We start from the raw sequence: 24,258 nt of genomic DNA on the forward strand, positions 1-24,258 counted from the left end.
TGGACCTAAAAGAAGTACTAATGCCATAACCTAGGTCCCAGAGATCATTATTACGAGACAAATATCACATTCGAAATCACAAGTCTTCTCATTCCCCACATCTACTGCATCACCTCAATGGGTAGAATACAAATCGCCACTAACACACAAAAAAGACCAGGTTCTTATTATAAGATTTTGATGCACCCTACAGGAATCCTAAAATATTTAGCAAAAAAGCCTCTCACTCACAACCTATTGTGGAATGCTTCATCATAGTCAATTTCCCACATCTCGGTAGGTAAATACCACCTTGGTGGACTCAACCATTATTGGGAGTTCTTAAATAAATTAAAGTTGGATTGTAGTAGGGAATCTTATAAGTTGTTAATAACATCTTGAGGTATATCCAAGGGGACATCCTATATTGTTGGATAGCCCAGATATAATTAAAAAAACATATCTCGGATATCAGATGATTTACTATGACATATCTATCTGGCAATGCAAACCATGTTTATTTCGCCACTGCACGTGGCATAAAAAGTATTCTACAAAGATCAATCAATGATATTAAAAGCATTATAAATACAAATAAGCGCATACAAGTGCATAAAAGTAATTACAAACATACAAAGATAAAATGACATATCCTAGAGTAACTCCTCTTGTTGTCTGTGTGCACCCACCCTATGAAATTAATCTTCTCCTTTTTAGGACAGAGAGAAAGAAAGAAGCTAAACAGTAACAGCAAAGGGGTTAGGTAGTAGTTGGAGATAATACACGGCTGGGTGACATTGTCTGAAATTAAGTTTGTGCATTAGCGGTAGAATATATTTTTTCCTTTCCTTTGTGTATAAATTACAGAAGAATAAGAAATGAAGTTTGGGCGGATTGTTCATCACAGGCGCTAGGTGGCAGGGCACCAATGGAATACGTTTTGGCAAGGTGGCCTAGCATTAGAGGGATGTATTTCAAATAGAATCGTAGCAATACATATCTATTTTGGAGGTTAAAAACAAATGTAAAATACAAAGACACAGTGCGGTGTAGTAAAGAGTATTGCTTAACCGTAACCTTGTTACAATTGCTCTCCCACCTGTCTCTGCCCTATCTATCCTGCAATCGTCCTTTCAATTCAATTCTTTCCTTGGAATTATCAAGCAGAAGTTAGGATCTTTGAACAATTTTCAAAGACCAATTACTTCCAGGTTAGACTCAATGTATTTTAACTACTGTATTTTAAATGCCCTGTTTAATTTCAGGCAATCTTTTAGAATATAACTAGTTATGTTTAATGTTTCTTTCCACCAAATTGAATGCCACAATAAGATAGGAGCACTACGGATCTGCCCCTTGATATAAGGCTGGTTAAATTCAAGGTGACAATTATAGGATGAACACGATTGCAGCAAACAACCTAGTCTCCTCTAAAACCCATTGTTAGACCTGGCATCTTTGGCGTGGTTTACCCTGTCTTTTTGCCTCTACCTCCTATATTTGTGGCGCTTTGCTGGAATTAGATTTTGCTGGTTTAGATGCTTTGGGCACTTTGCCACTGCTGATCAGTGTCAAAGTGCAAGTGCTCCCTATGTAAATTGTTATTGGTTATACATGATTGGCATATTTGTATCTTCCAAGAAGTCCTAGTAAAGTGCACAGAGTGTGCCAGGGCTGGTGATACAAATACTACTAGCACTGATTGAGCCACCCACATGGGTAGCCCTAAAATGGTGTCTCAGGCCTGCCACCGCAGTGCTTGTGTGCAATCTATGAACTGCAATGTCAACCTGGCCAGTGTTCCCACTGACCAGGCCTAACCCTTCCCTTTCTGTACACATTGGTTGCCCCTATGGAAGGCACAAGGTAACCCTTTGGGCAGGGTGCAGAGTATGTGAAAGGTAGAGCATGTACTAGTGCAGGTGACATGCTCTGGTAGTGAATTACAGCCATTTTGTTTTTAACTATTGTGAGGCTATCTTGCCCATAGGTTGTTCATGGGGAATGCTGGCTACAGTGGTTACCTGCATATCTTCCCATAGGAGCAAGATAGGACATAAAAGTCTGGTATCCCTGAACTCGGAATTTAATAACACATCTTTTAGGAAAGGTGGTTTTTGAGAACAGCACTTTTCAGAAAGTAGAATAGGATGCGGTCCTTCTCAGGATAGTATGGAATTCAGGCACAGGTGACCACAACAATCCACTGAAATGCTCCTCTGCCTAACAAATACTTGGTGCAGTTTATATAATTAAACTGAACACATTCATACTGTGCCTGAGCTCTGGTCCGGCACCTTTCTGTGTGCCTTGGCCTGTTTGTGAATTGACTGTCTGGTTTGTCAGTGGCAGGGGCTTGGTGGCTCCCAGAGGCTGAGTGGGCCGTCCCTGGGGCTGAATAGTTCCATCTGCATCTAGAGTGGTGGGAGGGGATTGCACCTGGGCCTGACTAGGGCTGTGCCTGCCTTCCACAATGCTGGCTCCACCTCCTGCTGGGCGGCTGATGACCCTGCCCCTCTCTCTAAAAGGAAAGGAGAAGCCAGGAAAACAAAGTGCTCAAGGAACACCCAGAACTGGTTCAGACCGGGCTCAGAGCCCTCCTGCACAAAGGGAACAAAGACTTTTAGGGGTATATGTATAGGACCCCAGACTATAGAAAATTAAATCATCCTGGAATCAAGAAGGAACCTCTGAAGAAGAAGGACTGTCCTGCTGTGTGTTTGTGGGCTAATCTGCAGTTGCTTTGCTGCCAAGGAGAGGGGAAGGACTTTGGTTTGTGCTGTATCCACTTGCTTGAAGAGCTCTCCAAGGGCCTGAGTTGAGCTGGCTCCCTGTTAAGAAGTCCTAGGAATAAAAAGACTTCACCCCCAGCTTCCCTGAGCTCTACTGAGAGAGTTCTGTCCTTCCGTGAGTGCTTGGGCCAGTTGTGGTGCCTCTGGAAGTTGTACCTGTGTTTGGGAAGCTGGAAAAGAAAATACTAAAGACTTTCTGCAAAGTTTCACGCATCGCTCGCTTGCAGAGCACATCCCCGTCAGTGCGAGGAAATTCCCGCCGCTGCGAAGATCGCAGCGCCTGTTGCCGCTGCGAAGATCGCAGCGCCTGTTGCCGCTGCAAGAACTGAGGCATCATTCGCTTGCGGAATGCATCGCCTCGGTGCGGGGAAAGTACCATTGCTGTGAGTGTCGTCGCAGAGCCTGTCGTCACTGGGTGAGATCGCCGCACAGCCTGCTTCTGGACCGCATCACGTCGCTGTGAGAGTCATCGCAGAGCCATCGCATCGAGGGGCCACGAGAGGAGAAGATTGACGCTGCGCCGCGCATTGACGCCGCACCTGGGATTGTCGCCGTCCCAAAGATCAACGCAACGTACCTTTTGCGAGATGCTTCCTACGAAACCTGCGCACCGGAATCCATACAAGGTATCGCCTCCCTCCCCATACAGACCGGATTAGTCGCAGCACGCCCGCTGCGCCCAGCGGGGTTGTGGCATCGCCTCTCCAGGGTCTCAGCAGTGACGCATCGCTTGTTTTTCAACGCTGCAGCCTTCACTTGGAACTTTTGTCGCATCTAAAGGTACTGTTGGCTAAAACGTGACGCAACTGTGGATTATTTTAACGCAACCTTAAGAACTCTTTTGAAACCATATTTTTGAACTGTGTATGTTTGGATCTTGTTGTTTTAGTCTTGTTTAGTTTAGATTAAATACTTCTATTTTTCTAAACTGGTGTGGAGTTCATTTGTGGTGTTTTCACCGTGTTACTGTGAGTGCTGGTACAAATATTTTACACATTACCTTTGATAAGCCTGACTGCTAGTGCCAAGCTACCAAGGGGTGAGCAGGGGTTATCTAAAGAGTGTATCCTCCTTACCCTGACTAGAAGCAAGGGTCCCTATTTGGACAGTGGTACCTACCTCTGCCAACTAGAGCCCCCCAGATTTAACACCCATCCTCTATGCCTTGGAGTTTGGATACATCAATTAAACCCCATACAGCTGCCCCATAGGTTGAAACAGGCACTACCTTTGCCTGGTAGATCTTTTTTATAGTGTCAATTGGTTTGGATCCCAGTGTTTTTATGAATCTAAAAAGACCTTCAATGCTTCTTTCTATTTGCAATCCCCTGTTACTCACTATACTTTGCCAGTTGTTCTCCCTATCAAATGTGACCCCCAAATTGTTAAAATGATCCACAAGATCGAGATTGCATCCCTCTATATGCATTCTTGAAAATTTCTTGAGCGTTGACCCTGCTACAAGAACAAACGAGTTGGATTCATTGACTTTCAGGGCCAAGACTCCCAGGATCTGCGTCAATTAATTTTATCCAGCTAGCCATTACACTTCAAGGTTTCATATTCCACTTTGAATATATTTCATCTAATCATCAAGAGTTTAAATATAGCACAAAATCCTTGTTGCATTTTATTTTTTCAACAAAAAGAAGTCATGACTGAAGGTATCATACACAGAATGTGGATAATTTGCAAGTAGGATTGAATCTCATAAACAGCTATTTACTGCGTGAACTTTTAAAAACAAACCAACAGATGCTGAACCCAATCAAAGCATGTCAAATCTGCACCATATACGTAAAGCTCTCATATATGTGTATACACCTAGAAACACCATTTTAGAATACAAAAGCCTTACATTTACTTGCATTTGAACCAATGAAGCCTTTAGTGAAGTGCATACTTGCTTATGTCCATTCTTTTTTTGCAAGTCTATACCATTGGGCTTTACCTTGTTAGCTGTAAACTATATAATAATTATTTTTTACTCATGCATGTCAACCGATATGAATATTTATGGTGCGCTATGTAATACCCACTAGTCGACTGCCATGAAACTATGTTACGTGTTTACCTGTATATTGTTTGTATTTTGTTTAAAAATAAATAAATAATTGGGGGAAAAGGACTCCTTATGCAAAAAAAGGAACTTTTTTTAGTGTAAGGAATGGTGAATATCCCATCTAAATTGGGAGTTTCAACCTATTTATTGACATAGGTATGATAAGTCACATTAAACTGAGCACCCAACAGCTGTAAAAAAACGTATGCAATCCCATTATGAAAATCACAAGTAAAGGGGTATACAGATTTTTTTTAATCCATGTTGAAAACACAAGTTTACAGATGCTCTGCGACTTCACTGAAATATTCATGTGCTAAAGAGTTAAATGACATATAATTGAAACACTTAGAGAGGTGTGTACATGATGGAATTTAACAAACATACCTCAGAGGAGTAGCTGTGGAGGTTCCACAAAGTAATGGGGGTGAAAAGTGAAACTGAAAGTACTTAGGATTCAGCAGAGCCCAGCTCAGACATACATTTTAAAATGTGTTATTTTGTAAATATATTTATGGTCAGTATAGACTCAGGCCACAGAAAGAGACATTTCTGCATTTTAACGACTTAATGCCCTTCTGACTCTGGAAATGAATCACAGACCGAGGACAATTCGAGGTGCAGGTGGCAGGAAAAATTATCTGTCAGCTCCACTTGCAACCGACCAATTTCAGACACCCCAAGTTTGTTCTTAAACATTGCCAGGCATTCCTCTGAGCGGTTCAAGACCACAGCAAATGTCTTTCCATAAACTCCAGTTACATCCCAGAGACCATCACCTTGCAGTCTGAGGCCACTGCCTTTCTTTCTGACACACCCATCAGGTTCTTCAACAAACCATGGCACTTAAGTTCAGAGGCCCTTGGCATTTACTCTGAAACGCCTAAAAGTCCTTCAGAGAGGCTTTAGCTGTTGCCCTAGAGACCACTGACTTGTCTTCAAACACTCCTAATCAACCCTGGAAGACCTCTGCCCGATCCTCAGCCTCTCCAGGCTAGCTCACAGAGGTGTTCAATATGCACGCTGGGACCTTGAGGCTCAGTTAACATTAGTTGCCTCAGCTTCAAAATGTACTGTAAATGTGAAGGAATTTGAAATTGCAGACTAAAAATTAACTTATTATCCTCAGATTGAGTTGTGGGAGCATTGCAAGTGCATCAAAACAAAATACAGTATGGATGAGGAGTGGCCTCAAATGAATTTAGAAAAGCTCTGACCTTCATATTAAAATGTTGATTTATATGTGTTGGCGAATTAAGTAAAATGTGTCATCATTTGTGGATTTGTTTGAATGTTTTTACCTGTATTTTTGAGTATGGATTTACAGTTCAAATCATCGACAAGGCTTAGGCTGGGGCCCTCGGCTACCAGGCATGACTCAGTGAGGGGTCCTCGGATTCCAATAATGATTTTATTGTGGGGGGGAGAGGGCGGCGGATCCCCGGGTTCCAGTATGATTAATTCGGGGTCCCTAGAAGTCAAAAGGTTGAGAACCACTAAGATATCCTGTTGGATACTTAATGTTAAATCCTAATGCGGCGGCACTGCGTTCGTTTGTCCAGCAGATGGAACTCATCTTCCACAAACGCATACGCCAGCATACTCACAGTCAACATAAATACACAGCTAAACACTTTTATCCGACTGATGAAAAGGTCTGCCAGGTGTCACTTTTCCTCATCTTACTCTGACAATACAAAACAATTAATGAAATCTGTTGAAGATATGAAAATAAAGTGTGTCCTGCACAAGCAACTCTTGTAAAATGCAATGGATATGATTAAGGAACATAAGACCAGCAGTGTCCACCGTCCACAATCCCAAAACACGCAATAAACCTCCTGCAGCAAGCCCAGCCATATGGCTCTGAAAGAAACAGAGTGCTTGTTACAAGACTCAACCTCGAAAAACAACTGAAAACACAAAATATGTCTTACTTGACCCAACAGTATATTAAATGGCAGATCTGTTCTCTAGCGAGAAACATTCAGCATCCAACTAAAAAACACGATTTCCTCAGAAAGAAAGCTAGCACTCACTCTCAAAACCTACTACTTGAAAACACCAAATTCACAGCCTTCCAAAGACACCAGCTACATTACAACTGATCTCTTATTACAAACAGCGTAGCGTGCCTGTACCAAGCCCACTTCCAAACAATACACCAAAAAGAGGCAAAACAATCTGCAGCAAAGGAAGGGAAGTAAACGACAGAACGATCATCTGCAAAAAGCCATTGTAGCCGCATAAACATCCTATTGTCCTTCATGTGGGGGTTCTAAGAATCTATAATCTAGAACTCTTTGCAAGAGCACTGCTTGCAGCTCAGAACAGTCTTGGGGACGGTGACACACTGTGCACCTCATCAACATTCACATCTGTGCTTAAACACATCCGCACCTCAAATACTACACTTTCTAAAAGAGAATGAACTTCCTGCCCAGAGTTCAAACACACAGCGTTTATAATTTTCAAGACTTTATTTTATACTAAAAACATAACATGAAAAAAGACCCTTTTACCTGCACTTACCACACTAGAGCGACCAAACATGAACCAAACAAAAACACCAAAAATGAGTCTCAGAAATATGCAATACTTTACCGTCTGATTGTAAACTAACAGCAACAGGAGAAAACCATAAACGAGGGAGCAATAACCAATTTCAGTTTGTGGATAAACTCTGTTCAGTCCTAATGTCTAATCAAGCTCCTGAGAGAAGCAGAAACCCCAGGCAACAACAAAGCCGCCATTACATGTGCAGCAGATGCAATGACATGGGGCCAGGCTTGGGAGGGCCCTGTGTACTCTTTTCATATCCGAACACGCGGGAAGGTAGCCCGTTGCACGTGGCAACAGTTTCATTGAGAAAAATAAACTCTTACAATGGAAGAAACAAATAGAAACATACTTCAAGACCCTTTAAAAAAGACATAAAAGCACTCCAGGCTAAGACTTCATTTACCTGAAAGATATCTCTAAGAATGACGTCAAAAACCTGTCAAACATAAACCCCTCAATGGCTCTATCTCCAAGTACCTCACACCGCACAGGACCAGAAAAACCTGTATGGGGATTGCTCCGCTGAGTATTCCCACTGAGGCTGCTGCACTGTACGTGTTTGCACCGCCCAACACCCACCCATCAGTAACAGCACCTTGCATTTTCCCATTACCTGCATTCAGCTTTCCTTCCGAGAGCAGGTACCTGTTAAAGGAAACAGAGGATAAAGTCAGCACCAGAACGAAAAAAAGGAAATTTTTTTTTTACTTATAAATAATAATTATACTGACAAAGACATCACAAAGGACCTCAGTGTCTGTCAGCTGTGGCTCCTTTTGTTTACCATGCAACAACGTGAAGGTAACTTAACTGAACACAAGAATGAAGGTCGGTGTAGGGCAGAGTTCTTCAAACTGCGGGGGCGCCCCCCTGGGGAGCCGTGGGTGCATTCTCAGGGGGCGCAAATAGCTCTTGAAGTGTTTGCAAACGAGGAAGGCCTGGAAGCGTGCCTTTATTCATTTGGTGCGTTTCCAGGCAATCTTGCTTCACATACAGTAGCTAAAGGGCTTTACCGCAGTATGAACTGTGATCCTGGACGCCCTGAGGTGGGGGTCAATGACTGGGGTGGCAGGGTCAAGGATGTGCCTAAATTGAGCACTGTATTCTGTAATAGGTTTTCTTTTTTCCAAACCTTCAGGTTACTGTGTATAAAAAATGTGCACTAGTTAAATAGAAAATAAATGTAAGTTAAACTAATCAATTGTACTCCCAAACCTCAGTTGCCTAACACAATCAAGGCAGATGTCTGTTGGTGACTAGAAAGCAGCAACACTAGAATTATGCAGCACGAAACAACCAAGATATACGGCAGGGATTAAATAAATTATGTTGCAAGAAAATGCAAATAATACGACAATGTGGCACATTTTATGAAAGTGTTTCATTATGTTTCCATTTGTACACATGTAAATACTGTCTCTGCAAAGATTTCACTTCATTAGTACCATTTTACCACCGAATTACACCAACGAGCAACTGAAAGGTGACTAATCACCTTTTGTGAAGGGCTGTCAACTGTATGTTAAAATGTTGGTAAATTTTTAATACCTTTTAATCTGTATGAGCTAGAAAAATCTTTTTTGTTAAAATTAGCAGATTATGGAGTAGATGGTTGATTAAGTGGCAAATGCGGAAAATCCATAATTATGTGGAAACTTCCACAGAATTGCATAATTTCAGTGGTCATGCCAGAAAATCACAAAACTAAATCCTAGTTGGTGCAGTGGGGAATAGCGGCATGTGTATATATAATGCTACAAAATCCGAGCCTGTGACAGAAAACGCTGTGATTATGCAAATTTGTATCTATTTATTTTAGTAATAAGTAATCAGATAACACCTAGAAACACTTTGAAGACTGTTAATTAAAAAGAAGCACTTAATCAATCAAGAACATTTATAGAGCGCGCTACTCACTCGTGAGGGTCTCAAGGCGCTGGGGGGGGGGGGGGGGGGGGCTGTTACTGCTCGAAATAGCCAGGTCTTGAGTTGTTTCCTGAAGGAGAGATGGTCCTGGGTCAGACGTAGGTGGGTGGGGAGGGAGTTCCACGTCTTGGCAGCCAGGTAGGAGAAGGATCTTCCTCCGGTGGTGGTTCTGCGGATCAACGGGACGGTGGCGAGGGAGAGGCTGGCGGGGCGGAGCGGAGCTGGCGGGTGGGTGTGTAGAACTTGAGGCGGTTGTTGAGGTATTCGGGGCCCATGTCGTGGAGAGCTTTGTGTGCGTGGGCCAGGAGCCTGAACTTGATCCTCTTGTTGACGGGGACCCAGTGTAGGTCTGTCAGGTGGGTGGAGATGTGGCTATGTCGGGGGATGTCCAGGTTGAGTTGTGCCGCTGCGTTCTGTACTGCTCGAAATAGCCAGGTCTTGAGTTGTTTCCTGAAGGAGAAATGGTCCTGGGTCAGACGTAGGTGGGTGGGGAGGGAGTTCCACATCTTGGCAGCCAGGTAGGAGAAGGATCTTCCTCCGGTGGTGGTTCTGCGGATCCATGGGACGGTGGCGAGGGCGAGGCTGGCGGAGCGGAGCTGGCAGGTGGGTGTGTAGAACTTGAGGCGGTTGTTGAGGTATTCGGGGCCCATGTCGTGGAGAGCTTTGTGTGCGTGGGTCAGGAGCCTGAACTTGATCCTCTTGTTGACGGGAACCCAGTGTAGGTCTGTCAGGTGGGTGGAGATGTGGCTATGTCGGGGGATGTCCAGGATGAGTTGTGCCGATGCGTTCTTTATGCGCTGAAGTCTTTTCTGTAGTTTGGCTGTGGTACCAGCGTAGAGGGCGTTCCTGTAGTCCAGACAGCTGGTGACGAGGGCCTGGGGTGACCGCCTTCCTGGTTCTGGTGGGGATCCAGCGGAAGATCTTACGGAGCATGCGAAGGGTGTTGAAGCAGGAAGAAGTAACGGCATTGACTTGCTTGGTCATCGTGAGGGAGGATTCAAGGATGAATTCCAGGTTGCGTGCGTGGTCTGTGGGCTTGGGGGCGGTGCCCAGAGCCGGGGGCAACCAGGAGTCGTCCCAGGCGGACGACTCTTAAGAACACAGCTGGTGACACCCTCACACCTCTCAATAATAAAAAAAACTTTGTGTAGCTGAAAATGGCTCTATTAGTTCAAGCCTTTACTGGCTCCCGATGTTCAACGCCCTGTGGGCAAATCACCATAGCTATGTGCCTAAAAACTACAAATCTGACCCTATATAATGTAACTGGTGCTCATGTAAGGGAGAGCTCCGAGTTTACGCTGAATAGCACTTCCAAAAATCAACAGATATAGACTGTAGTCATTATCAGGTATTTGTGGTAGACGGGTGAAGCAGACAGAGGAGATGTCCTTCTACTCGGGCCGCTGCTATCTATCACTAGTGCAACAGATGTAGTTGCATTGGTGCCAGGTGTGAAAGGTAAATACAACTAACAGATTATGGGGAGCAGAATTGGTTGGCCAAATTCTGTTTTTGTTTGATGAATTTGCTCTTTGTAGGTTTCAGATTTATTGTGGATTATGCTGTACTGAAAAAGTATTCATGAAATGATATCCATGAAAAATATTTTGCTTGCGGGGGGCCTCAGAGAAAAAAAGTTTGAAGACCTCTGGTGTAGGGCATGACATCTACCCATTGAACACCCTCTGAAGATCATGCCCACCTGAACCCGTTCACAGTGTGCCATCAACAGTGCAGCTGTGTTTTTCATCCTTGAGTAGCCGCCATGTTACACAGGTACTGTGTCTGGCATTTCATCCCTGTTCCCAGGACCCTGCCCCTAATTGAGATAGCATGGAGGATGCATCCAAAGGATATGAGAATGAACACTGTCTGATGCCATGCGGCTCTCTTTAAATGACACATGTGATGACAAATACCTTTTGTTATTATAAAGAGACTTTTCCATCAATAATCTTTTTGCACGAACTTTTATTATACAATGACATGGATGGTTTTTAACAGGTGTACATTTTATGCTATGGTTGGATTGCTTTTCTATTCTTTTTACGTTTGTTGTGTATTTTAGCGTTTGCAAAAACAAAAGTATTAGACCCTGCGATTCCAGCAATAAACTGGTTTCTTGAAGTACAGCCTATTATTCTACAATTGTTAAAATTGTGAAGTGCACTAATGCGATCTGAAGCAGCTGCGCAGTACAAAGTGTCAAATAAATAAATCTTTTCCGAGGGAGGCAAAAGATTACACGCACCTTTGGATTTGATAAGTTGTGGCACAGTCTGGAGTGGACGTTTTTACTGTAAAATGCTCTTCTGTACTCCCTTCTATAGACACTCCAGCCTACATTTCCTCGCTATGATATACCTCCAAACACACACACTACACTCTTTCATTTACTTGTACACTCACTTGCTGACTCTAAAAATGATTCTGCTCGCTTTGTACAGAAATGCCTGCCGTACTGTCCTCCGTCAAAAGCACCTTACACCATGGGTACTCTTAAACTTTTCCCAGGGGTCACAAAGTTGGGTCTGTGATGTGACCCAGGGCCACACTGATAGCAGTTGGGGACGGGTTGGTGGTAAAGTGGTTGCAAGGGAAGGGAGGCATATACATTTAGTGTCTTAATTGCAAAATGTAAAACCAAAAACTTGGGATTAATCCTGGCTTCTCGAAGTAACCACTGCTGATCTTTGGCAGTTCCCTGAGATCTGGACCATGTCAGAGAGATTGCCCTGATACTGCAACCAGTGGGACTTCAGGACCCACTGGAGAGTCTGCATATGCCAATGGGCATGAGTCACAAGCAGGATGCAGGAGGCAATGAGGCCCAACAAGTTCAGAGGTTTCTCACCGAAAACCAGGATAGAGGCTAAAACATTCATCATAGCCTGAATATCCCGGAGTTGCTGCTCTGGTGGATAATCCAAAAACTGCACTGCGTCCAGAACAGCTTGGATGAAATGGAGCATCTGAGAGGGAGTCAAGTGTGACTTTGGCACATCAAAGTCAAAGTCAAAAAGTTTATTTGTACTGGTACTCAACTGAGGACCACAAATATAAAACTACATGTTACATATTAAAAAATATACAGTTTCTCAATACAAAGATAAAAATGATTTCAAGAATTTATACAAATTATAGCAGACGAATTCGTTCGGGGGTTGTTTACACAGACTTATAAGGTCTCTCACCGTCAAGATTCTACTGGAACGATATATGGGCTCTAAAAATCTTTTTCGGGCTAAAATTACATTCTGATTCGGACATACAGATAGAACATGCTCCAGAGTCTGATCGCCGCCTGCACACAAAGTACATAAAGGAGATCCTCCCGGAAGCCATCTTGAGGTATATGAAAGTACGGGAAGGATGCCCAGTCGAAGCATAGCGATTGTTCTCCTTGCGCCGTGGGTCAGGGTTAAACCTATGTAAGACCGACATTGATTATATTCTAATAGGTCAACAAAGGGTTTGTAGGTGGGTAGTTTATTGCAATGCCTAGTGTCCATCTCGTAACTTAATTTTGGGGTGAAGCATTTTAAAAACAGTTTTAATTGTGCTGGTGACCAAGTAAGCAACACTTCAGTACCAATGTTTGCAATACGAAATGCTTCGGTCATATTCTCTTGGAAAACTTGCTTTTTAGAATCAGACCCAAAGGTTTCTTTTTTCAGCAGCGACCTTAAAGTATTCTCTTTTGCATGCAATAGATAGTAGGCCCACCTAATGATGTTTGCAATTGCTACAGCGTAAGAGCTTGTGACAGATAATTCCAATCTTAGTGCTTGGACTGGGACTGCGTCTGACAGTTTCAAGATTTTCCTCAATACCTTTCCCTCTTTGCGGTCCATGAAAGCCCACTGTTTGATGGGTATATACTCCGTCGCGTAGGATAGTACAGGTGGTATCTTTGTTCTGTAGATTTTTATTAGAGAGGAAAAATGTCTGTTTCCTGTTGCGCTATAGAGTTTCTGAAGGGCCGCAGTGTGTAAATCTGTTTTCCTTTGTAGGTTATTTATCTGCTTTACATTAGTAAGATTTTTAGAGAGGGTCCTGCCGAGATAGGGATAATCCAACACCTCTTCTATTTTATCTCCTCCTAAGTTCCAGAAGTATCTTGCGCTTTGTTTCCTCCCAGAGAAAGCTAGCACTTTTGTTTTTTTGATGTTTGGAACTAGATAGTTCTCTTTGGAGTAATTGTGCAACAGATCCAGAGATATTTGTAGGCCAAAGGGGGTAAGGTCCAGCAGCACGATGTCGTCTGCGTATAGCAGTGCATTTATTTTATGATTTGCTATTTTCGGAGGTAAGTTGGAACCCGATTGCAGGTAATGACACAAGTCACTTAAATAGAGGGAGAATAGGATTGGGGCTAGGAGGCACCCTTGCTTTAATCCATTTTCGGTTTTAATTTTTTCTGTATAACCTTTTTCTCCTCCCATTTGGACTTGGCACCAAGTGTTGGTGTGTAGGCTTACAATAGATTGAAGCAGCTGTTCCTGTATACCAAGCTTCTTCAGTTTCCTCCACAACGTTGGTCGATCTACTCGGTCGAACGCTGTAGAGTAATCAATGAAGGCAGCGTAAACAACCTGGCTTTTTTGAGTTACGTACTTGTCAAGAATGACCTGGATAACTGCGATGTTATCTGTTACCGAATGATTGGGTCTAAATCCTGCTTGAAACATCGGGATCAGGCCTGATGAAAAAGCCCATTCTTTCAAACGGTGTAAGATTTCTGCAGCGAATACCTTGCCCACGGCATCTATGAGTGCTATTTGGCGGTAATTACATGCGTGAGTTTTACTTCCCTTTTTGTGGATGGGGATGATGATACTTCCCTGCCATGATTTTGGGACCTGGCCAGTATCCAAAATATAATTAAAGAGGGGATATAGGAATCGACTCCATTCCTTCGGGGCAATTTGCAGTGCTTTGATAGGAATCTGGTCAGGGCCAGAAGCACCCGTGGTTCTTGCTTTGCGTATGTTTAGTTCAACCGATAATGCTGTTGTTTTATATATTGGACTTTTGTCTTTGCCTTTGTTATAATCCTTGCTATTTTCAGATAGAGCAGTAGGATTTGACTTATAAAGATCAGATAGGAAAACTTCCCAGTCGTTTGGAGGGACCGGGATGGGTTGTAAGTTCTTTTTTGATCCAGTGAGTTTTCCTATTAGATACCAATATTTTCGTTGGTTGTTATTTTTCGCTGCGATCTGAATGTCGACCCAATTGCGATCCTGGAGAGTTTTTTTATTTCTTTGATTCTCGCGTCTCAGTTGATTTTTTAGTTTATTTATTTCCTTTTTAGGTCTCGCCTGTCGATGCGCATGCGCATCGAGCAAGCGAGACTATAGGGGCTCATCGACTCTTTTCTAGCTTGCAAGGAATCGTGGCGATTCCTTGCAGTGCCCGTGACTTTTAAGGTCAATGCGCATGCGCATTAAGCTTATGCGCATGCGCATTGACCTTAAAAGTCACGGGCGCGTGCATGTCCGTCTTTGTTTACCCGCTCCTCCCCTCTCCGCCCCCGTTCCGCCCCCTCCCCTTCCCGCCGTGTCGCATTTCTCCTCCCCCCTCCCCTCTCTTCCCTCCGGCTTCTTTTTTTTTGTTTATTTTACTCGCACCTCTCCCCTCTCCGCCCCCGTTCCGCCCCCTCCCCTTCCCGCCGTGTCGCATTTCTCCTCCCCCCTCCCCTCTCTTCCCTCCGGCTTCTTTTTTTTTGTTTATTTTACCCGCCGTGTGACACAGATCCAGCATATACCCTTTCTAAAATACTAACCAGCTACCCCGTTCACTTGTTGTCCTAGGATCGAAGTACATCTCTGGTCTTTTTGCATGTCCCCTACATACATGCACAGGCCGCATGCTAAATCCTGAACTCACCAGCTATCAGCCTCCTCACCACGTCTTCTCTACTATGCTCCTTACGCCAAGGGAGCATCTTCACTACATGATGTCCTTCACAAGCATCCACACGTTGCAGCAACACTTTTCAGCTCTCCGCCCCCGTTCCGCCCCCTCCCCTTCCCGCCGTGTCGCATTTCTCCTCCCCCCTCCCCTCTCTTCCCTCCGGCTTCTTTTTTTTTTGTTTATTTTACTCGCACCTCTCCCCTCTCCGCCCCCGTTCCGCCCCCTCCCCTTCCCGCCGTACATTTAAATATCATTGGGAACACGATAAGCAAAGGCGGCTTAGAGGTAAAAGTGATATTAACATCAGTTACGTTGCTCTGGGACGTGAGTTTTAAAGGCGGCTTGGAAATAAAGGTTAATGCTCACTGTGCGTTCTCGCTGCAATTAAGGTGCGAGTGGAGTTAAACTAACTCATTTGTTTAAAATACATTAACACAGCGGAGCTCGCAGAGACACTTGCTTAGGAGAGGGTGCTCAAGGACATAGATGTTAAAGGCGGCTTAGAACTAGAGTTTAATGCTGACTCGCCATATATATAAAGGTAACCTGTTTCATTAGGTTACATTTAAATATCTTTGGGAACATGATGAGCAAAGGCGGCTTAAAGCTAAGAGTGGATATTAGCATAAATTAAGCTGCCGAAAGACGTGAGCGTTGAAGGCGGCTTGAAAATAAAAGTTAGTGCTCGCTGTGCGTATTCGCTGCAATTAAGATGTCGTGCGTGGTACTTGGGAAGGCTGCCCATCTATGCACTATCACTGGGTTATTGAAGCTGTTCCTTCTGCAACCGCAAGCACATGCTATCTCGATACACAGTTGTATTTGCGTGCTCACCCCCCCACGCCCTCTTCACTGCTTGAACCGTCCTCCCAACCCCTCTCTCATAGGGATGAGGGATAAAAACCCTCAACACACACTTGCGCTGTTCTGTACAAAATATAATTATCCCAACAACCCCTCACCCTCAATCCCTCACCCTCAACCCCTCACCCACCCTCAACCCCTCACCCTCAATCCCTCACCCACACTCACCCACACTCACCCACACTCACTCACACTCACCCTCACTCACCTTCACCCTCACTCACCTTCAACCCCTCACCCTCACTCACCCCCAACCCCTCAACCCCTCACCCTCATTCACCCTCACCCTCAACCCCTCACCCTCACCGCCTCACCCTCAATCACCCTCAACCCCTCACCCTCACCCACCTTCACTCACCCTCACCCTCACTCACCCTCACTCACACTCACCCTCACCCACCCTCAACCCCTCATCCTCACTCACCCTCAACCCCTCACCCTCACTCACCCTCAACCCCTCACCCTCACTCACCCCCACTCACCCTCAACCCCTCACCCTCAACCCCTCACCCTCACTCACCCTCAACCCCTCACCCACCCTCAACCCCTCACCCACCCTCAACCCCTCACCCTCAATCCCTCACCCACACTCACCCACACTCACCCACACTCACCCTCACTCACCTTCACCCTCACTCACCTTCAACCCCTCACCACCAACCCCTCAACCCCTCACCCTCATTCACCCTCACCCTCACTCACCCTCAACCCCTCACCCTCACTCACCCTCAACCCCTCACCCTCAACCCCTCACCCTCAATCCCTCACCCTCACCCACACTCACCCACACTCACCCACACTCACCCACACTCACCCACACACCCTCACTCACACTCACTCACCCACCCTCACCCACCCTCACTCACCCTCACCCTCATGCTAAAGATTTACACAAAAAACCATTAACAATTCTAAAAGCACTAACTCTAATGCTGCGAGACCTATTGCATTTCTAATGCTTGTTTAAGTTTGGTGTTGGACTCATATATTGGGCGCGTATATATCTATTTAATTTTTTCTTTACTTCAGTGTTCTTGGAGGTGCGCCTATTGTTATCATCTTTCTTCTTACTGGTACCCGCTACGTCCTTTGTTGTCATATTTAGAATAAGAGTTCTAAAGTCATTTATGATGTATTCAAAGTTTTCTACAGGATTATCAGAAAATGTTTGCATCAAAATTTGGGAATGATCAATCTGTGATGTGGTTTTGTCGATGGTTGAGGAATTCCAGAAAATACGTCTTTTTTCGCTGTTTATCACTATATTACTTTTGTGGTAGATAATGTGACAGGCTGCGGAGGATTTAGGAAGCCAATCTGTTGTCAAATGCATTAGAGCGTGGTCGCTTTCTTGGCAAAACTGGCTATGCAAGTGTGTGACAGAGTCTAACAAGTCCGCACTGCTGATTATGTAGTCAATAATAGATGGAGTCCCATTGCCCCGTCTGGTGTAGTTTGCTGGAGTATCCCCTTCCATATTGCCATTCACTATAACTCCATTAAGTTTTGTCAATGTTGTCAGTAATAGATTCCCTCTTTTATCGCTAAGTATACCCTCCGGGAATTGCGGGGTTGTGATTTCCTTGCCTTCTTCTAACTGTTGTTTTACCCAATTATTTATTGCTGAGTTCGAGATTTTGCTGTTGAAGTCACCGACAATTAAAAAGGATGAGTGAGGATGATTTTCGGTTATAGATTCAATTTTTTCCAAGATGTTTAGGAATATTATGTCATGCTTTTTACCCGGGGGGGCGTAAACGTTGAAGAGTAGAATTGTATTGGGGTGGGCCATACTGTGTTTCATAGTGGAGATCTTAATGCACTGTAGATTTTCTAGGTTAGTTTCAACTAATTCCTGTGCCCAGAGAAATTCTTCACTCAGTAGAATGGCCAAACCACCTTTAGCATGACCTCTATAAGAATTTGTTGCCGGGATTTCATAAACAAAGTAATTTTTGCAAGTGATAGATTCGGCTGCCCACGTTTCTTGTAAGAACAGGATATCCGGAAGACTTCCCATGGCTGTGGACAGTTTGTTCTTTATGCCACCAGCGATATTCCAAGAGGTTATTTTTGTGCCAATGCTAAACAGAATGTTGATGAGTGATTTTAGTTTTGTTACTGTTCAAGGTTTCTGACACCCAAGCCCAGGATTTGATATTGTTGTCATTGTCGGAATTTTTTGGAGCTTGGTACCATACTGCACGTTGTCCTTTATTCACCAGAATTTTTAGTTTTTCTTGCCCTGTAGAAAGTAGATCAGAGTGTGTCGTTACTTGATCAGCTGTCGCTTCAAAGTTTCTTTGAAATTGCTTCTCTTGTGAGTTGGAGAGTGCATAAATTTGAGCATTGTACCCAGTTATATCTTTACCGACCATTTGTTCCTTTTTTTCCACTACATCATAGCCGTGTTTGTGTAATGACTCCTTTTCCTTAAGTATGATCTCTGGTAGGACAGACGACCAGAAAATTACCCTAGTTAGTTTAACATTGTCTTTGCAGGGAAAGGAGACTAGATCAAGTTCATTACTGTTCAGTGAGTGTAATGGCTCGATGTGTCGTAATAAATGTATTAACCTTCCTCTGCTAAGCGGAGCTGGATCGCTCGGAAAGAGTTCCTCAAATTGTAGGATTTTAGAGGAAGGTTCTTTATATCCTTGATTATACCTATTTGTAGCTTCCCTACTTTTTTTGTTATTGGTTAGATCTAATTCCTCTGGGTGTTTGATGGGGGCATATTCTTTAGCTCTTGGATCCAGTTGTGGTGTTTTTTCTGCAAAGTTTTTGCTAGAGGTTAACTTTTTCGTGTTTACGGATGCAGTTATATTATCAGCTTGATCCTCTTCTGAATTTTGTGTTATAACTGGTTTTTGAAATTTTAGTTTGTAAGATTTCTTTTTCTGAAACCTTCTAATTGTTTTTTTCCTCCTTCTTTCCCTTCCTTCTGAGTTTTTTTCCTGTTTCGTTTTGGTTATCCTTTCTCCTTCTTCTTGATTTATTATATTGGAAATGTGAATTTCCTGAATTTCGAGTGTAGTATCTTTAACAAGAGTGTTTGTTTCATTTCTTTTTGAGAATATTGGATAATGCTTATTTTTTTGTTGATGTTTTTCTTTGAAGAGATTTTTTAGGGAATATACCACAGAGTCGTTTGGGTTATCCGGATTTTGTATTTGTTGCATTTGAGTCTCGGAGGTTTGAGTACCAGAATCGCGTGTTCTATTCTTCTGATCTTTATTATATTCTTTTAATAAGTCGTTTTGTTCGTATTTGATTGTCACTGAGCTTTTATTTTCCCCTGCTATGAAGAGATCTTTTTTCTTTTTCTCATCTACTAGATGTTTTAAAATCCCTATTTGAACATCCAAGGTTTGGTCGGAATTTTCTAGGATGTTTCCCAGGAAGGAGAGGACTGATTCCAATATCTCTTGCAGCGAAAACAAGGCTTTAGATATGGGTGAAGTTGTGTTAATATTGTTATTGTTTGTGTTGAGGTTGAAAGGATCCAAAGAAAGATTAGGTGAAGTAATGGGAGGAGATTTTTTTTCCTGCGTATTATGGCTTGTTGTATGCTCCAAAATTTGTGAACCTTGGTTTGATTTAGTAGCTTTTGAGTCTCCGAATAACATTGAAGTCCCTCTATTTTTTAAAGGTGTCGAAGTTATTAGGATAGACGATTCCCGTTCGAGGTTTTTCAGTTCTTTTGGGGTATGTAATAATTTGTTACTTAGGTCGGGGTCTTGTTGAACCGCTTGGAATTGTGCGTTTGGCAACTTTAAAGTGCATTCAGTTTCCTTAGTATTTGCAGAAGCATTGAGAGAGTCTTCTTGGGCTGTGGTATTCAGTGTTTGCGTGACTTTAGCTGTAAGTGAAGTGAAGTATGTACTGATTGCCGGCGTTTGAATTATACGACCGGGCTTTATGGCTTTGTCAGTGGATTTCCGTATAGCATTTTCGGTCCCCATCCTTTTCATGAAGATTGTACGGGAGCGTAGTTTTTTGAAGCCCATTTGTTAATCTTATTGTTGTTTTTATGTAAGTTACGTGCAAACAGTTAATACTTCTATTGTTAGTTGTAGGTAATTTGGGATTGCTCTAATTTCTTACCTTGAAGTAGTGAGTTACTGTACAAGTGGGCAAGATTAAAGGGGGGTGGCCCGTCCCGTCCTCGGGCGTCCCCGGACGGCCACAGACGGCCCGCCCTTTGCCCGGGCTTAGCCCGGCGTCCCGCACGCGTCCCGCACGCGTCCCGCTGTGCGTCAGCTGGATATATTTATTAATGGAGCAAGGGGCGGGAAGAGACTCCAGGTGCGCTCTGGTGGTCCTGCGCTGCAGCCTGGGTCTCGCAGTCCCAGCCCTTGCTGACAAACAACCTCACACGCGGTTTCTGATTCTTCTTGACCCCTTAGGTCAGTGGACAAGCAGGAAAGCAGTTAATGCACAAATCACTCGTAGATCACAATTCAGCTACGAGCGGCTCCCGCGAAGCGGGGGCCGCGAGCTGTTGAGGTGGTGGGCAGCCAATCACGGGCCACTTCGATGCGGACAGCCAATCAGGAAGGAGCAAGGGCGGGAAGAGACTCCAGGTGCGCTCTGGTGGTCCTGCGCTGCAGCCTGGGTCTCGCAGTCCCAGCCCTTGCTGACAAACAACCTCACACGCGGTTTCTGATTCTTCTTGACCCCTTAGGTCAGTGGACAAGCAGGAAAGCAGTTAATGCACAAATCACTCGTAGATCACAATTCAGCTACGAGCGGCACCCGCGAAGCGGGGGCCGCGAGCTGTTGAGGTGGTGGGCAGCCAATCACGGGCCACTTCGATGCGGACAGCCAATCAGGAAGGAGCAAGGGCGGGAAGAGACTCCAGGTGCGCTCTGGTGGTCCTGCGCTGCAGCCTGGGTCTCGCAGTCCCAGCCCTTGCTGACAAACAACCTCACACGCGGTTTCTGATTCTTCTTGACCCCTTAGGTCAGTGGACAAGCAGGAAAGCAGTTAATGCACAAATCACTCGTAGATCACAATTCAGCTACGAGCGGCACATTGATAATGAACTCCAGCAAGAGTAGAAGGCTGGCCATATTCTGAAGATAAAAGTTGATTGGCTGGTGTGAGATTGCCTTCAACAGCCAATCATCGAGGTAGGGAAGACTGGAACCCCCAACATCTGCAGATAAGCTGCAACCACCGCCATCACTTTTGTTAACACCCTAGGGGCAGTGGTAAGACCTAAGGGGAGCACTGCAAATTGAAAGTCTTCTTGGCCCACTGTGAACTACAGGTAACGTCTGTGGGCAGGCAGGACGAGATGTGGAAATGTGTCTTGCAAATCCTATGCTACTATCCAGTCTCCTGGGTCCAAGGAAGACAGAACGTACATGAGCATCTTGAATTTCTCCTTTTTCAGGAAGAAATTGAGAGGGTGTAGGTCTAGGATCGGACGGAGGCCTCCGTCTTTCTTGGGCACAAGAAAGTAGCAGGAATAGCAACCATGACCTACTTCTGATGCAGGCACCTTCTCGAAGGACTGACCCGACCTTTGGCTGTCTGTCCAATGTGCTTTATGAGACCCACGTCCTCTGCCACTAAAAGGCTGGGAAGACTGTTGGCCATGGTAGCTGGGAGAGTAGGACTGGGGATGACGAGGGGCCGGAGACAACACCAAGGACCTGGCCGTAGCTCTGCTGTCTTTAAAGTGCTCCAGCACTGGCTCAGCCTTCTCTCCAAAAAGGCAAGAGCTATCAAAGGTGTATGTCAATAAGCGAGGCTTGGAATTCCCCTGAGAAACAAGTTGTTCTCAGCCAGGCGTGATGCCGCAGGGCTACCGAAATTGCTCTCCCCAGAGAATCAGTCATGTCAATTCCACATCGCATGATGAACTTTGCTTTGTCTCTTCTGTCAGCAACAGCATGGAAGAGTATGGCTCTGGTCTCCGAGATCATGGGCAGAACTTGTGCAACCAAATCCCAAATCGTATGGAATATCGGCCCAAAAGACATGTGGAATTCACCGACCGCAGTGCAAAGCTGGCATAAGAGAACAGCCTCTTCCCAAAGGTATCCAGCATTTTGGATTCTCAATATGGTGGAGTAGTAGGGAAAACACCAGAGTTGATCCTAGAAGTGGAGGCTTGGACCACCAAGCTCGCTGGACTGGGGTGCTGGGTTAAGAAACTGTGGTCACCAGTAGCGGGGCGATGGCAGCGGACAATTGTCCTATGAACAGGAGCCCTTGTGCAGGGCCTGGACCAGCCCCAAGTAGAACATCAGTAAGGGCTTCATTGAATGAGAGTAAGGGTGCAGAGGGGCGACTCCCTACTGAAGCACCTCCGTCAAGATGTTTGCCACTGAGGGCAGGTTAAGGTCCAAGACTGTTGTACAGCTTACACTTTCCCAAGTAAAACTGTGCATTTGTTGGACAACATAACCATCAGAACTTTGTGAAATTGATTCTACGCACACCATCCGGATATGTTGGCCGAAGTCCTGCTAGATCATAGTGCAGCATCTGTCCCCCTAATCTTACAGGGTAACAAATGGATGTGCAACCTCAGAATATAACACCTTTGACTCCCAAAGGAAATTGTGGTAACAGACCTAGAATACTTTCTATTAGTTACTTATGCATACCCAAAGAGATACACAAGAAATAGACTGTGACGCCTTTCAATAGTATTTGAAGCATTGTGATTCTTGAGTAAAATACTTGTGCTTCAATAATAAACAGAAGAAAACAGAATAATGTGATTGGGATTACTAGAATGGTGAAAAAGATAAACAGTTCAACCATCTTTCTTGTTACAGGGAATATATGCTTGCATACAAATACTGTAATATATTGAACTCCTACCTAGCGCATCCTAACCAATCATGTCTAGTGTGAGAAAATCTGCCAAATACCTATAGGGTGATCAAACTCCCCATTACTGTGGGTTAATGTAATCAAGCCGCATGTAGAACTGGACAGCATTACTTGCACAACATCTTGTGCTTATGGCACTTACCAGATTTCCCTGACGAGTTGGAGTAGGACGACAGTCGTGGTACCGCAAAAGATCGTGAGACCTTCCGAAAAAATGAGATCTTGAGCATTGCGAAGTCCGATGTCAGGCGGCGAGGAGCTTGAGGGATCACTCCCTCAGCGTCTTTGGATGCATGTCGTGGCAGTCCTCACAGGTCTTGGAGTCGTGGTCATGCGCCAAGTCCCACAAACAAACCAGGTGGGGTCTGTCACAGAAATCTACCCATGTCAGACTGTAGGAAAGTGCCTCTTTTGGACATGGTTAGCCCCCCTTTTTTGCCTGGGGAAAAAAGTGTACAGGGCCCCTGTCAACCAGGTCTCCTGTGCCAGAATCTCTTTCCCTAAACTGTACCATTTATTTCCCAATTGGCACAACTTCAGTACTCCTTGTAAGTCCCTATTAAGTGGTACCCCTGGTACGTAGGGCATTGGCACTAAAGAGTGGCCTCAAGAGTAGCAGCACAAATTGTGCCACCTTAGGGTCCCCTCATCAAAGCCATGCACCCTGACATTACAGACTGCTTGCAGTGGTGCAGACAAAACCGAAGAGTCGACATGGTACACATCCCTGTGTGCCATGGCCACAGACACCACATGGGATAAAGGTTAATCACTACTCTGGCAGGCCTTATAGCCCTAAGGGATAGTGTAATATATCTGGAGAAGCATGGCTCAATGGTTAGAGAGGCAGACCCTGATGCAGAGGTCTGGCCCGGGACCAGGGTTCAATTCCCGCCTCGGCGGCTCTTGGACTCAATATCCCCGGACCTGATAATTCTCGCCTCTGTGCCTAGTCTAATCATGGGTCCCACTCTGTGACTCTGGGCAATAGCTTGCTTAATCTCCACAACGGCCCCAGCAGCGCTTGGATGCCTGGCTTCACCTTGGGGGTGCCCAGGAGTGGACATCTCAAAGGAAAGCCAGGAAGGGTTCCACAGCGGTATGAATACAGCGCTACGAGACCTCTGGGTAGAAGGCGCTATATAAATACAAACACATTTACATATCTCCTGTGAGGACATATCTGCATGAGCAGATATGCCCCTACAAAATCCATGTTGATTCTTGGATATTCTAAGTGAACAAGAAAGCCATAGAGAGTAGATGGGCTGGACACTTGTCATTATGAGTTCCCCA

At 44.6% G+C, this 24,258-nt stretch overlaps 1 protein-coding gene across 1 annotated transcript in view; it reads right to left on the minus strand.

Annotated features, from left to right (window-relative positions):
• The window catches only part of PIGL (phosphatidylinositol glycan anchor biosynthesis class L), a 456,545-nt gene that overhangs the window by 57,172 nt on the left and 375,115 nt on the right, over positions 1 to 24,258 (minus strand). Inside the window, exon 5 of the mRNA XM_086955062.1 lies at positions 8,009 to 8,040. Within this exon, the coding sequence (XP_086811188.1) occupies positions 8,009 to 8,040 (32 nt within the window). The remainder of the gene's footprint in view (positions 1 to 8,008; positions 8,041 to 24,258) is intronic.

The sequence above is a fragment of the Lissotriton vulgaris genome, chromosome 2_1 (genome assembly GCF_964263255.1).
Source record: "Lissotriton vulgaris chromosome 2_1, aLisVul1.2, whole genome shotgun sequence".
Lineage (NCBI taxonomy): Eukaryota > Metazoa > Chordata > Amphibia > Caudata > Salamandridae > Lissotriton > Lissotriton vulgaris.